General features: G+C 43.5%; 1 protein-coding gene across 2 annotated transcripts in view; it reads right to left on the bottom strand.

Moving 5' to 3' along the window:
* GRIN2B (glutamate ionotropic receptor NMDA type subunit 2B) overlaps nucleotides 1-15,178 on the bottom strand; it is a 207,158-nt gene that overhangs the window by 164,652 nt on the left and 27,328 nt on the right. For both annotated transcript variants that reach the window (XM_036400362.2, XM_036400363.2), the window contains exon 3: nucleotides 5,695-6,123. In XM_036400362.2, the coding sequence (XP_036256255.1) occupies nucleotides 5,695-6,105 (411 nt within the window). In that variant the 5' untranslated portion in view covers nucleotides 6,106-6,123. The remainder of the gene's footprint in view (nucleotides 1-5,694; nucleotides 6,124-15,178) is intronic.

Genomic DNA, 15,178 nt, shown 5'->3' on the forward strand with positions numbered 1-15,178 from the left:
GTAAGTTTAAGAAACATTTAAACTATTACTATCATCAAATGCAGTTTCAGAGAAATGAAGACACTTTGTGAAATTACATGAACTGCATATAAATTTGTTTTGCAGGAAAAAGGGATGAAAATCTTTCAATGTCTGCAGATCAAAATGTGCCTTTCCCCCCCCTTCTAAGCAGCATTTTGTTTGGAATTTATTTTACTTCAATTCCTATAATCCATTCAAAGGGAACTTTAACTCCTTTTTTAATTTTTTTTTTAACTGAATTTCCTTCACACAAGGGCTTGAAAAACTTCAGATGTCATCCCTAATAGAAATGAAACAGATTTACACCCAAAAAATGAGGTTTTCATTCCCTATGCATCCCTCTTACTTAACCTTTGAAAACCTAAGAGTGAAAGTGCTTTCCTTTTAATTACAGATGTTCTGCTTTTAGCAGCACTGTCCCAGTGTCTTTGACTTTGTCCTGGTTTCAGTGTGTATCTAGGTGCTCAGCTTATCCAACTAGTTTTGGCTTCCCTGTACCTGCAGCATCACTTTGCTGCACTCTGGCCAACAGCAATGATCCTTCCCTGGTGCTTTACTCCCACTGTCCAACTTTGGACTTGCTTTCCACCAAAATACCAAAGAAATGAAAGAAACAGCTGCAGCAGCATGGCCCAAACACAGAGCGATCACAGCAACCTTTGGCATTGAAGGAGAGATACAATGTGGTGTCTTGGAAATTTTACCAGAAACCAAAATAAAGGGGACAGGGATTTATGAAGTGGGGATACAAAGGCAGAGAAAACATCGTGGCTTTGGTATAAACAGAAAAAAGAACAGGCTAGTGGAGGGAGTGAGAGAAAAGCCAGCTCCATGCTGTGTGAAAAAAAGGAAGGAGAATCTGGCCTAGAACAGATTTTAAATTTCAGGTTCGTTTTATGCAGCTTTTATACAAATGGTATTACTGGCACAGCTGAGTAATAGATCACCCTTTCCTACCATTTTATTTCCATCAGCATGCTGATGCATACTGTGTGTAACCCTGTGTGGGCAAGCCCTGGAGAGAATACCAAGGGATGCAGAGACAGAGAAGACTGATTTTCACCTGGGAAAACATAACCATCCTCTTCTTCCAAGACCTTTTTCCTCTTCTGCCTGTGCACCATTGTGTTACTATAAAGCTGCACAGGACAAGAAGCTCTGGCAAAATAACATGACTGTTGAGAAGTAATGAGGAACAGTTCCAGTAAAAATGATGGCCATCAACTGTGCTATAAGAGAACCCAAATCATTTTCTGTTCTTACCTTTTCTGCATTCATTATAACCAAGTTGTCTTTTTCTGTTATTTTAAAATAAATAAATAGTCTATCATTACAAAATGGACCAGTCAGCCAAATGGTGTGGTCATTTTTTAGACAAGAAGCCCAATCTTTTCCAATGTAGTAAGTTTTGTAAATCAGGATAACAATTCACCCTTCCCTTGAGATACCTATAAATATACATTCATAAATGTTATTTCTTTTTTTTTTTTTTTTTGTGATTGCTCGTTTACCTCCTAGCTCTGGGAAGAACTGATTTTAGGTAATATGGAAACGAAAATGAAGGAAAGCTAGTTCAGATTTCCAGTTTCAGGCAACCCAAGATATTGGTTTTTGTGGTTATCTGAACAGAAGCTTGGTTTGCAGTCTTGAAGATTTACTTTCACCATCAGTCTCCTAACACAGGGCATCCTCATACAATTTAATTTCTGCTTTCAAAACAATTGGGGGAAACAAGAAATTATCTTCAATGCTGGAAGGCCAGCAGATATGCTCTCTGGTCAAAAGTGCATTGCAGCCCTCTAGACAATACAAACTAATGCTTAAAATGAGGAAACACAAAGCTGTTCAAAGTCAGGTCATTGCAGCAACATCAGGCAAACTGAAGGGACCAGCAAGTTTCCATGAGCAAAGGTTTTGGACCACAGAAACTTAACACTGGCGGTGGTACTCATTTCTCTCCTCTCCATCTCATCTATTTTGGATTAAACACAGATCACCAGTGGTCAATGCTATTGCCTTTCTAATCACAGGTCCTGGTGAGATGATGCTATTGCCCTAGTCCTTTTCAAGGAATCAGCACCAAAATAAGGTGTTTTCTTACAGAGCTGAAAGAGTGTGAGCACTCTTCTCCCCTGTCCCAGAGCTACAGCCTTGCTTCTCTGAGAGGAACTAATTTGGGGTCTGTTGGACCCCTTAGCCATCACTCCCAGCCCCAACAAAAGGACTGCTGCACTTCACTCTATTTGGAGTCACTGCTGGCATGCTTATCCAGCTCAAGGGACCGAACTGGCTGTGACAGAACCCTCACTCTGCAAAGGGGCCTCTCCAGAGCTCGAGTGAGGAACATCGTGTGTCTCTGCTTCACTGCTTTCCTGGAACTAAACCCAGATCACAGTGTGCACACAGATCATCTGGTCACATTCTTCTTATGCCAGATTAGTCAGAAATTAAATGTAACACTCTGTAACAGGTAAGCAGGTGGAATTAGAGACGCAAGCACCAAGGAGTAAAAGCAGCAAAAACATGTAGATTCCTGTATACTTATTTTTCAGAGGAAAAAGGCAAAATACAGGGAAAACAAACTATATATTATTTACAAAATCTAATCAAGTACAGTATTAAGGAATGTGAGTTTGAAAAAAATCAGGAATAAAGGATGTTACACTTTCATCAACATACCTCCACCTGCTATGTCACACCCAAGGCAGGATTCATGGCATTTAACTTGAGACATCATGAACACATGGCACAGCCTTCTTCAGTAACCAGTGAGGAGACACAGGCCTATCCCATGAGCATTTCACTGCACCCTGAATTGGGTGGGGTGAATTATCCTCAGCTGGTGTCTCCATTACCACTGATGCCTAGACCTCCAGCTGGTGGGTAGCAAACTTCTAGATGAATATTAACTGAGATAAAGCCAGTACATAGTGCACATTATACAATATTTCTGTCTTTATATACAGGACAAAAGAAAATTTGGGCTTGAAATCCTAATTTTCTTTTTCTTCTTGTCTGCCCTTTTGTGCTTCAATTTACCAGCTGCATGGTACATTAGAAAGCCCTTTTTACACATGACCCACATTTCCTACAGAACACTTACTAAACCCTCACTGAAGGTGAAACAGAATTTCACATGCTGCTCCAGGAAAGGTGGTTTGACTGGGAAGTGTTTTTGCATTAAACCCCAGTGAAGAGGGGCTCATCTGTCACACCAAGACATTCATGGTTTCTAGCATTCCTTAGGTTTGCATTGGCACTACTGATCACAAACACATGGGGAGCATAACAAAGCTGTAAGTGCAGATCTGAACCTGTGAAATGCTGAGCAAGTTCAATCACAGCTGACTGCTGTGGGCGTTGAGGGGACGCTGAAAGAAGCATTCCATGCTTGCAGGATCAAACCTCAGCCACACAACTCATCTGCAAAGAGCATGACTAAGAGTCACTAAAAGAAAAGCCTCTGTCAAGGCTCTCTATGGAAAATAAATTGCTGAAGGACTTACCAGGCTGACTTCAGTATTTTAGTAGAATTTCTGTGTATTTACACTCTACCATATTTTAATACAATTCGTCAAATAAATATTATCCATTAAAGATTACACACCCGTGGATCAGAAGTTGTAAAGGTCAGCCTTTTCAAATTATTTTTCAAATAAACCTTGGCCTTTCTTAAAACCGCAAATCTTTGTACATAACCCGCAAACCTCCTGTCTGCAAAACTACCAAAAAAAAAAGAAAAAGATTGCTAAAACAGAAGTCTCCATTCATAAGGCTTCCACCTTTGAGCTCCCTGTGGGCTGCCTGCCTGCCTGCCAGAATGCTCTTTAGAAGTGAGCCAGTGGGGTACACAGGGCAGTGGCAGGAGATGCTGCCTTCCCAAGGAGAGACTAGGGACAGGTAGAAAGAAAAATCTTTTCAAAGTTCAATAGGCCAAATTTCTCTTTGAGTTACAGCAGCATAAATCTGATCTAATCCTGCCAAAGGCAATGGGGCCGTGCTGGATTTACACTGCAGGAATCTGAAATCAGAATTTGGCCTGCCATGTTCAAAGTCACAAGGACTTTTCCCAGTGCTTAGGAGGTCTTCTGTCAGTAACTCTTACACTTGTTCAAAGATATGTCACCCCGAGTGTGAAATGCAGCACTTGAACACTGCTTCCAACCCTCCTTTGCACAGACATGCAACACTGCAGGCAGGAGAGCATCAACATGCAGCATTGCTGCCTGCCTGGCCTCCAAATCAGAAAAGCTTCGCTGTGGGTGGAATGGGGCAGTGGAACTTCAGCACATGTGCAACTTTTCAAGGGGTGAGAGAAAAAAGGCCTGTCATTATTCAGTGACTATTTCAGTTTAAAGGCCAATACCAGAAAATAACACTGCATACTAACCGTGTGTTATTTGGCAACTGAACGGTTGGTCAAAAAGTGAGGAAATAACTTGTTAGGACCTTCAATAGCCTGCACTGGATTACTTACTTGCAAGGTAAATAAAAGAGAATGTGCCTGGATTTCTCATCTCACTAGATCTCTTTCTGAGGAAAAGCTGCCATAGCGGTCAGGTCAATTCTCACCCTTCATTCCATTAGGCCTGATTCTGCCTAGCTAAATGTCTCAGAGTCACTTAAGAGCCATCTGTAAAAGAAAAAGACTGTCAGCTTGTGTCCCTATTTACTTCTTTGGGATGCATCAAGAATGGTTGTGAGGTCTTCTCAATAAAAGCCTTGGCCTTGACTGTCTGGCTTCAAGCCTGCAGGAAAAGGAACAGCCAGCTTCTTTCACATGTTCCCACTGGCCATGAGTAGCCCCAAGGCCACTGTTAGCCACACTCTCTGCCCAAATGCACATTCAGGTGTGAATTGCTGCATGTCCTGTTTGTGAAAGGTGGAAGATTTGTATCAGGTCCACCTGCACCCCATGCAGGCTTTACAAAGAGTTATTAGCTGGCCAAAGATGCTACTCCCTCTCTGCATCTTGCCCTGTTCAAAAGCATCCCTGTTCAGGATGGCTTGTTTGTGTAGTAATTCTTTAGAGACTGGCTAGGGCCTGGGAAAACAATGAAATGTCTGTGACATGAAGGAATAAAGTAGTGCAGTAGAAAAAAAGAAAGATTTGGCTGGACCGGTTCAGACTGGTTAGTCACTTCAGCTAACACCTATTTAACTTCAGGAGCTAATGAACACTTTATGGAGAGGATAGCTTTATTAAAGATTCAATTATATTCCAATTAAGATGTAAGAGCTGTATTAAGCATCCCTGAAAATACCACAATGTCCTCCAGCTACATGCAGGAAAAAACCCAGGCTATGATCCCTAGCTCTTCTAAAGTAAAACACAAGCAAAAATAAGACCTTTAAAAAAATTACAACTGTCAGGGGCTCTTTACCCTTCTTAAGGAAGAGAAAAGGGCTGATTCTTTTGTGGGTCTCTTCTACCTGCTTCTTTCCCTCCTCAGTTTTTCTCTGTTGCAGATAATTCTTCATGATTAATAGGCTCTTCTCAGTAGTGCTACACACAGTTAGCTCTTTTATTCTGTCTTTGAATCTGAAGCTGTCTAATCCCCCAAGCCTTTGGCCCCATGAGACACCACCTGAGGATCACAGAATAAGATATTTCTCTTTGTTTTAAGTTTGGATGCACAGGTCTGCAACAGAAGAAAACTCATTTAAATTTACCTTATCTGCCATGATCATAGAGGAGCCTCCATGGATGCCCAGGATGGGAGTGAGGGTCTGGGCAGAGATGAAGTCCAGGATCTGGGCAATGGCTTCCTGGTCTGTGTCATCGGCGAATACCACCCCTTGGATCTTCCGGTCAGACATGAGGTCACAGATGCGGGTGATGATGCTCTTGGGATCTGTCTCATTCATGGCCACCAGCTCCACCCGAGGCACCACTGAGAGGTGGTGGAAGTCATCTTTCTCGTGGGCATCTTTGATGGCCACTTCGTCTGAGGTCCCCACCAGGATGACTGCAATGCCAATGCTCGGGTGGCTTTTCTGGGCATGGGCCCCGCTCCCTGTTGTTGCGAGGACCGCCAGCACCAGCCAAAACCTTGGAGAGTAGCACTCCACCCTGGGCCTCATCTTCGGCTCTTACACTCCCTGAGTGAGGAAGGAAAAAGGGGGAAAGTAGAACAAAGTGATTAATTGACAAGTCAATCATGCACTCAGCCTTCAAGGTAGATCCATTGATCTTGCTCAGCCACTAGCTCTCCTCCCAAGAATCCTCCTGGTCTGATGCCGAGCCCTTTGGCTATATTCAGGGCCCTGTTAAAGTTCGGGGGTCAGACCAGTCCAGCCCCTACTTCAGAGTCTGGCATCACTTAAGAGAACAGCTGTCAGCAGAAGATGGGATCATGTCATCTCTCAGGTCCTGTGTCACTTTGAGACCCAAGTCAAAAGTGATAGAGGATTGTCCTTTGACAGCTGATCAGCTGTCTTTGTGAAATTAATTGCTTATGTCAAGCCCATGTCAGAGTGCTCACCCTCAACACAAAGGAATGACTGGTGCTTGCAATCAGTTTGGACTTGTGCTGGAGGTACAGGCAGGGAGATTGAGGAGACCAGGCAGATAGGGACTCCCTTTTCCTTTTTCAGCACAGTCCTTCCAGAATAAAGTGAGGACAAATGGGCAAGGTCATTGGATGCATATGTACATGTGTATCCATTGCATACACCATCAGGACACACACAGCTTCAGTGTGTAATACAGTCAGCCATATGCTTTTCACCAATACAGGATTCTTAAAAAAAAAAGAAAGAAAAACAGGAATACAAAATTTCCCAGCTGTCATGGGCAAAACTGGATCAGGATCCTCCAAGCCCATATGACAGCTGTGTTTGCACAGAAGCAGAAATGCCAACAGAGCTTACAATGGTTCACCCTCAGCTACTACAGCCAGGCATGCTACATTAATCTTCTCCCTGAGCATGTCCACTTTATTTTGTAATCACAACAGCAGAAATGAAAAAAAACCTGATGAGGTGATCTCTCTAGCCCCTGCCTGAGTGGGACAGTTCCCTGCGGGACTGTTCCTCGCTCTTTCTTTATTCGGTCCCACTTTAATAATAGTTCACATTTCCACAGCACTTTTCATCCTCAAGGCACTCTACAAACACTAATGAACTAATTCTTACAGCACCCATGCAGTGTAAATATCAGAGACAACAGAACAGTGTCCCCCCCATCTGCCCACCACATCTGTTGGAGGTAGCACTGCTTGGTGTGCCCACCCAGGGCCACACTGATGTCCCAAGGAGATTTCAGGCACTTCAAACTAAAGAAGATTTTCCCTCAACACAACAGGTCCTGCTTAGCTACTCATGCCCAGAATTCTGTTCTTCAGCAACCAGGCACACTTGAAATAAATACCCCAGCCCTGCACTTCTTTGTGCTACACCTCTGGTCTTGGGTGTCCAAGAATGGGACCCTTCCATACTGTTCATTGCTACACATGCCCCTATCAAATTAACAGAAAGCCACAGCAGCAGGGACAAAAGCTGGCAAAACTTTGTGGAAGCAGGAAGTCCAAAAACAGCCCTTGCTGACACTAGCCACCCACTGGGAAAAGGCCCAGGAGGCCCCATCTTGCCGTGCCCAGGAGAACACACAGGCTCAACACCTGCTCCCTCATTGTCATGCTAAGCAGAGAGGATGTATCCTGCATTGAGATTACCAGATAAATAAGCAGATAATAAAATAGATCATAAATATGCACCAGAGAAACCAAATCCACTTAAGAAGCTGAAAGGGACTGCGGGTGTGAAGCACCAATCGATTCTAAGCTCTCCAAAGGATTCACTTTCTGAGAGATGCTCACAAGGAGAACCAAGAGACTTTGAGAGTTTGGCAAAATGAACAGTTAACTTCATTCCAGTATGACTGTTATCCTCCAATTACGAGTCACTAAATTAGATTCCTTCACAGTGAAATGCAGTCCCCATTTCTGCAATGCTTTATTAACTTTAATGCACTCTATACACTCTCTGTCTCTCACTCTCTTGCTCACTCACTTAAATGCTATATTTGTTCTCTTAAAATATGTTTCCTGCAGTCCCCCTGCATCAACTCATACAGTGTATTGTGGTTGGTTAGGCAATGGCTAGTTGCGATGCCCAGGGAGGAGAGTGTAGGTTTTCCCAGCCCCTTTCCCACCAGGAATAATTTATAGGGCCTTCCAACCCAAGGCTCAGATAGCATTCAAGCAGGAGCTATACAGGCACTCATGGCAGCTGTCAGCACGTGCTTCTCCCAATGGCAGCCAAGAAACCCATTCCCTACTCTTCACCTGTATTAAAGCAAATAAATCTCTAGCATCTACCTCCAAGCAGGAGAAGAGAGCCCAGATCCTGAAGAGCACGTAGGTGCCAATCTGTTGGGTGTCTGTGCCCCACTCAGGCAGATTTTTCCATTCAATACAAGATGGAGTTATCTGCTCAGTGCCAGATCCTCAGGCTTTGGCCAGATGTGCAGGGAGCAGCCAGGGCTAGGAAGAAGCTCATTCAAAGAGGAGGTTGTTTGTGGCTTGGTAGCCAACCTGCCATCTCCAGTTTGGATCCTCAGCCATAAGCCCTCTCTGTACCAGGCAGAGCAATGCTTAGGTAGTCTGTGTTGTACCAGCCAAGACACCTCTCTCTCCATCTCTCACTCACACATAGCACATCTGTCATGCTCACAATGTCTTTCAGGTGCTCCATGGACAGTCTCTGTGACAGACAGCAGTGTTCTCCTAAGGGAATAGCAGGTACCAGGTCCAGGCTGGGCTCTCTCATAGGATGGGAGCTGGGGATGTGATAAGGCAGGAGAACATCAATAAATCACACCCAGCCCAGGGCTGAGTGTCGTTTTCACCATTCAGCTCCCACAAGGCAGCATAGAGGTGAGCTGCTCAAAGACTAAATCAGGGATGCTCATGGTGTTACAATCCCTTCCCTCCTTGGAGCTGACTTGTGTTGACATCAGTAGCCACTCTTCACACAGCTGCTCACATGCATGTGCTGGCTGTTAGAGAAAGGAACAGAAAGGACATCCCAACACCAACCTCACCTCATGTTCCTCCTCTGGTCTGGCTCACTGCAGGCCACTTTTGAATGTGTGCTAGTAGAGACAAGGCGGGCATCAACCACCACAGACTTATTATCAGATTAAGGGGACCCCAGAACTACTGTGAAAATGTGTTTCTGCATACAGAGCAACAAGCTTTGTCCAAGACTTCCGCAGTGTTCAAGTGCAAACATTCACGGTACTCAATTAAGAAAGCACTGGAGACAGCATACAGACCTCCTTCTAAGTGTGTTCCTGTTTCCAGTGAAAGAGGAATGGAGAAATTCACACACAAAGAAATTCATAAGCACCTGACAAGGCTACAGCTGTAAAACAGAGTATTTACTCATTTGTTGTTTCAAGAAATTTTAATAATTTTACAGTCAAGAATGATTATAAAAACATGCAAGTATAATCTATTACCAAGTATTTTACATGAACAGATTTTCCTTTAGAGGTAGCGTGGGGCAACACAGTGTTTGAAGTATTTTCTGTGATTATGACACTCTGAAACAATTTAGTAAATCCCAAACTCGAGACTGGTACATAAAATCCTTTTCACATTACTGCACACTATTATATTGTCTCTGACTCCCTAGAAAATAATATATGGTAGGGCCATTAGATAAAGTGGTTTTACAGACATATCTATATTTAGGTATAAACATGCCAGTAAAATCATTATACCTCTATAATCTTATTTTACTTACCAATAAAATATATCCACCACTGTAGGGGAATGCAGTGTGTACTTACTGCAGAGCAATGTTACACAATCACTTTCAAAATGGGAAGTGAAAGCTAACTTCTCCCATTGAAAATGCAAGAGGAATGTAGGTAGTCAGACAGTAATTATTCCAATTGGAATTTAGCCAGGACCAAAGGTTAGATTGCTTAAAAATATCATGAGAACCTTACTTGACACTGCACTTTTATGTGGATCAGACCTAAGGTAAGTATTAATAGAAAATTATTAGGCTGCACAGGCAAAATACAGCTCAGCATTAAGAGATAGTTCTGGATGATATTTCAAAATACAGAAAGTACACAAATAGGTCACTGTGCATTCAACCAGGCTAACTGTAAACAGACTACTACTCCAGCAGTGTACAGCAAAGACAGGCCATATTCAGGTCAGGTAAAGAAACTGAGGCAGAACAAGGACTGGTCACAGGTTTTTGGGGGTAGTTCTGTTGTGTGCTGACACTGGTACCTCCTCCTGCTGCAATCATGCCTTCTAGGTAGCCTTGCACACTAGGAATACTCTCTAGGAAGGGTGCTTGCAGGCTCCCCAAACCCAATCTCCAAGCTCAAGACAGCAAGAGAAAAGGAAGTCATGTAATACTGCAGTTCCAGACAAAAAGCTGTCTTGAAGGCAGCTTTCCTAATTAATAGAAGACAATGCTTGGGACAGGAGGCTGAACAATGCCCCTAGCCACCATCAAAGGGAACTTCACATGGATACTGGCTCCATATGGGAGAATAAAAAGCCTACCTCCAGCCTCTCCCTCCTGTGCTTCATTGGAGGGACACAAGGAAGTTCCTATCCCAGTGGTCTTTTGAGCTCTGCTCACTGAGAGCTCTGATGCTCTAAGCACTGCTTAGACTTCAAGCCACAAAATCTGGATTCAACAGCTGATTTTGTGTCTGTACCAGCTGCAATGCTAATTCCCAACCCTTCTCTTATGAGTAGCCCAATTCCAGGCCTCACCACTATCACCACCTTCAGTCCCATTACTACCTAAAGATAGATGTCCTGCCAGACCCAGTGAGAGACATCAGCATTACCCTTTGGCATTTGCTCACCTTTGACAGCAACTTAATTCACACTGCCTTCATTTCTCTGACAGTTTGAGCAGTATCAGACAATAAACCCAAAAGAAATCCTTATGTTTCAGGATCAGGTTGGAGGTAGGAAGAAATCCATCTCACCTGTGAAATACTTTAAAAACCTCAGAGGTGCATTGGGCCTAGCATCCAACACACCACCAGAGAACAAGTGCACTAAAAGAAGCTGTAGGGAAGTCAGCATTGCACTAGATGGCTACTGGGCTCTCCCACAAGGATATGTCCAGATCAAAGAACAACACTATTTCTGTATTTACCAATGACAGAAGACTGGTGACATTTTGATCTTCTTGTCTACTACCTGCCTTATGGGCAAACTGAAGGAGCTACAAAAAGACCCACGGGTCAAAAAAAAAAAAAAAAAAAAAAAAAAAAGAGGCAGGACTGACTGGAACCTCATCAACTCTTACTCCAAAGAGCTGGGGTTTAAAGCTATAAACCACATCACAATCTACACCTAGGTTTCTCTATCTCTCTGATTTTTGATGACCCAGTTTCAGTTTAGGACATCCTCTCAATCTCATGGTTACTCTGCAATGTAGACATGCTGCATGTTGTGCTCCTCTGAAGAGGCATTCCTCTTCTTCTAGCACTGCTGTAACTATGATCCTACCACACCTTCAGCCCAGGCTATTTGTACATTGACAACTCTTGTGCTGCTGTTTCCTGTATAACTGCTTACCACATAGGTGACATAAGTGCCCATAAATCTTCTCCTGGCTCACAGCCTTGTTGTTCCAGGAATTTTGTCAACAGACACAAAGAAGAGGAGGATGAATCTGGGGCACGATAAATGTGTCTTGAAAGCACCTGCACACTTCAGGTGCTGATAGACAGAATGAATGATGCTGCAGGAAAATCTCCATACATTCAGAGCAGAAAGATGGCAGAGACTAGGGATAATGGAAGTGCCATACACAGCGGTGAATGCAACTATCCAGCACCTGGACCAAAAGGGTTCATTATGGTGACCCTGAGTAAACAGCCCTCCAAGGGCATTTCAGTAGTTTCAGATGAAAACTGATATGGTTTAGTTTATTTTAACTAGCTTTGGACATCACTTATATTCTCATTCTGAGCTACAAATGCTTCTACGACAGTGGCAGAAACATTCCTCCGAGGTCTTTTGGACAGGTCTTCTTTCTATTCTTCACAATCACTCCCTCTCCAATATGTACCTTTGTCCACGCCTGTAACATCCCACAGATCCATTCCTATCTAACATACAAAATGTTTCAAATTTTCCCTTATTTCTCCCCATTCAGCCTTGTTCTTTTGGGGGATGCATCACATACCCCCAGCCAAATCCTTCAAAGCTTTTGGAGCTCCCTCATTACCTCACTGTTAGCTCTCTTTCCGTAGACACTGGGTGGAAAAGAGCACATATGTTTACTTCTAGTCTCTATTTATTTTCTTCAGAGCTGTTCTTTCTTTATTAAACCAGGTACAAACTCCTGCCTGACTTGGGCAGTGTCAGATACATCAGAGGCTAGTTCGCCTCTGTCTATCCAACAGGTATATGCAAGAATAAGGTGAAAAAGTACTTCCCCTTCTCTACCCCATGCAAAGGAGAAGAGCAATTCTCTCCCTGCACTTAAGGCAGTACAAAAAACACTTTGATCATCAATTAGATCCATATCATTCCCAATAGATGAAGAACTATGTCTTATTATTTTAAGCTTGCCCAAGGGTAAGTTCCCAGTGTCCTTCCCACTTCCTCCCACCCACTATTTTACATATCACAGCTGATAGCTTATACAGCCACAGCCTGCAACCTTCTGTTGAGACCAACACCAAATGATTCATAGAAATCAAAAATTAAAATCCTCGGCTTAATAGTCTTGCCCTTCCCCCAGTCACTTCAGGATTACTGTCTACAGCATCTGCTTTAGCACACTACCTGCTCTGAAACAACTCAAACAATAAGATTACCACTGCTAGGAGATGGCTCATATTTTGAAACATATCCCTAAACTCAGCCTAAATTTTCCCTTTGCTCAGCATTCCTGTAACTTTAATAATATCACCTTCATTCAGCCTAAACCATTTCTCCCTCTCAACTCACCATTTCCACCGTGAAAATGCTTGTAGGTGGTTATCTGATCACCCCTTGAGACTTTCCTCTGCTGCAGGAAAAGTTCAGCTGCATTTATTGCTCCTCATAATTCGAGTCCCCTTGGATCCTCATCAGGATGAGTGAGGGAGAATGAAGGAAATGGCTGGGCAGGGAGCAAAGGAGCGGGTCTGACCTGCTTACCCAGACTGGCACACACGTGCAGAGCTGCAGGACTCAGTGTCACACACACAAAAGCCATTAAGAGAGACAGCAGGTCAGTCTGGCATTGCCCAGTGCCAGCTTCTAAATGCCAGAGCAGAGAGGCTTGGCACAGCCACCCCTCTCTGCAAGCCTGGCTTGCGGAGCCAGGCTAGAGCCACTATTCCCCTGCCAGGATCTCACCCTTCCCCCAGCATCCTGCTTAGAGAAGTTTAGAGGGTTGAGACAGGTCCTCCCTGCCAGAGACTGAAATATCCTCACCACCTGGAGGGTTCAGTTGCCACAGCTGTCACTCCATGCATGTGTATGCTCCGCTTGAAACAAGGGATTTCAAAGCTTACGAGGCATACACCATTTACCACTTGCAACTGTTGTCTGCCCCACCTCAGAACTGAATCTCAGGCTCAGAGCGAGACCATCCAAATCAAGGGACATGCTGCTGCATGGGGGGTTTCAGCTGAAATCCACAGGATTTCAGCATGGTTGAAATTCAGCAGCTTTGCCTCCTGAAGTGCAAGACTCAGTTTAAACAGGCAGCAGAATGCTGCGCAGAGCAACGCCAGGTTTGCCTCCCAAATAGAACTGGAGCCCTTTGAAAATCCATTGGACAATCCTTTCCTTCCTTTCTTAATTCTCCACTTCCAGTTTTCATTTCCAAGCAGGAATCGACAGCACGTTAATAACATGAGGATATAAAAGACCACAATTTCCAAAAGCTAGGGATTTAAATACCTCCAATCCATTAATAACCATGAGAAACGCACATTTAACTTCACTTGGATGGTTTGGAAAAGCACATCCTTGGCATTTCTCATTATTTGATGTATTAATTTGAGGTTTTCTATTCAACTTTAATCAACTCTGCATTTTGTGCATTGACAGATTGATACAATAAATTTCAAAATTTAAAAAACAAGGAGAATTTTAATTTGCAATGGTGGAAATAAATGGGAAATTTAATTTTTCCCAGGCTCTCTCATGCACCTCGCTCAGTACCTGCTCATTCCCTGCATCATTTCCTTAAAGGGAAAACACAGAGCAGGTAAACAGAGTCTGCACTGGCTCTCAAAGGCAGCTGTCAAATTCCACACCAAGTGCCAAGATCCCCATTGATTACTCAAAGTCTCACATCAAGAGACAGTGTTAAATTATTTGGATGCCAGATATAAACCATGTAAAAGACAATTCAGAATCTTTTTTTTAAATGTACCATAAGCAGGAAAGAAAATATTTTCTTTTTTAAGCCAAAATTAAGTGATTCCTCCTCCTACAAGTCTGAGAATTCTAGAAAGGGCATCTGAGTCAGAGGGAGACAGCCTCAAACTACACTTGCACTTTGGTCATAGTCATCCTGTTTGCTGCTTATCTTCTCACATATAATGTATGACACAGGATACAGTTTTAAAGCATAAAGCTGCCCATCCCTTAAAAAAGATCCTCATGGGTGCACATTTCAGTTTTGGAACCCATGCAGCAGGACAAGGTAAGAAAAAATATGCACTGGCTCTACTCATGATGGCACTGCTACAGCAAAACTGAAACTGCCCTAAAGCAGAGTGCCAGGGTTCACCAGGCCTGATTAGACTCTTATGAAGGTGTTACAGACAGCAGAAATGGCAGAAAAGGTCACTTGATGCCTGAAGCACCAAGATGTGATGAGGACAAAAGAGCTGCTAAGTGGAGGTAGTGGGGTGGAGAGAGAGATGTATCCTGTGTGCTGGTCCAGGACAAAGCTGCAGTGCTACAGACATGGATGGGCCACATTTCACAGGCCACCAACATCCCTCATGGCCTCTTGTTCTCCACTGTTATGTAGCATTTTGGAAAGTGAGGTTTAGTCACCAAGGGACCCTGTGACAGTGCCAGCCTTGTTTATGAAATAAGACAGGGAATTAATCTGGAAGTGAAAGGGACCGAGATAATGGGTTTAGCATGTGGAAAGAGGCATGACAAGGCCACTGAAGCCAAGAAGAGTCAAGGCAAGTTCTGGT

This window comes from Molothrus ater, chromosome 5 (genome assembly GCF_012460135.2).
Source record: "Molothrus ater isolate BHLD 08-10-18 breed brown headed cowbird chromosome 5, BPBGC_Mater_1.1, whole genome shotgun sequence".
Taxonomy (NCBI): domain Eukaryota; kingdom Metazoa; phylum Chordata; class Aves; order Passeriformes; family Icteridae; genus Molothrus; species Molothrus ater.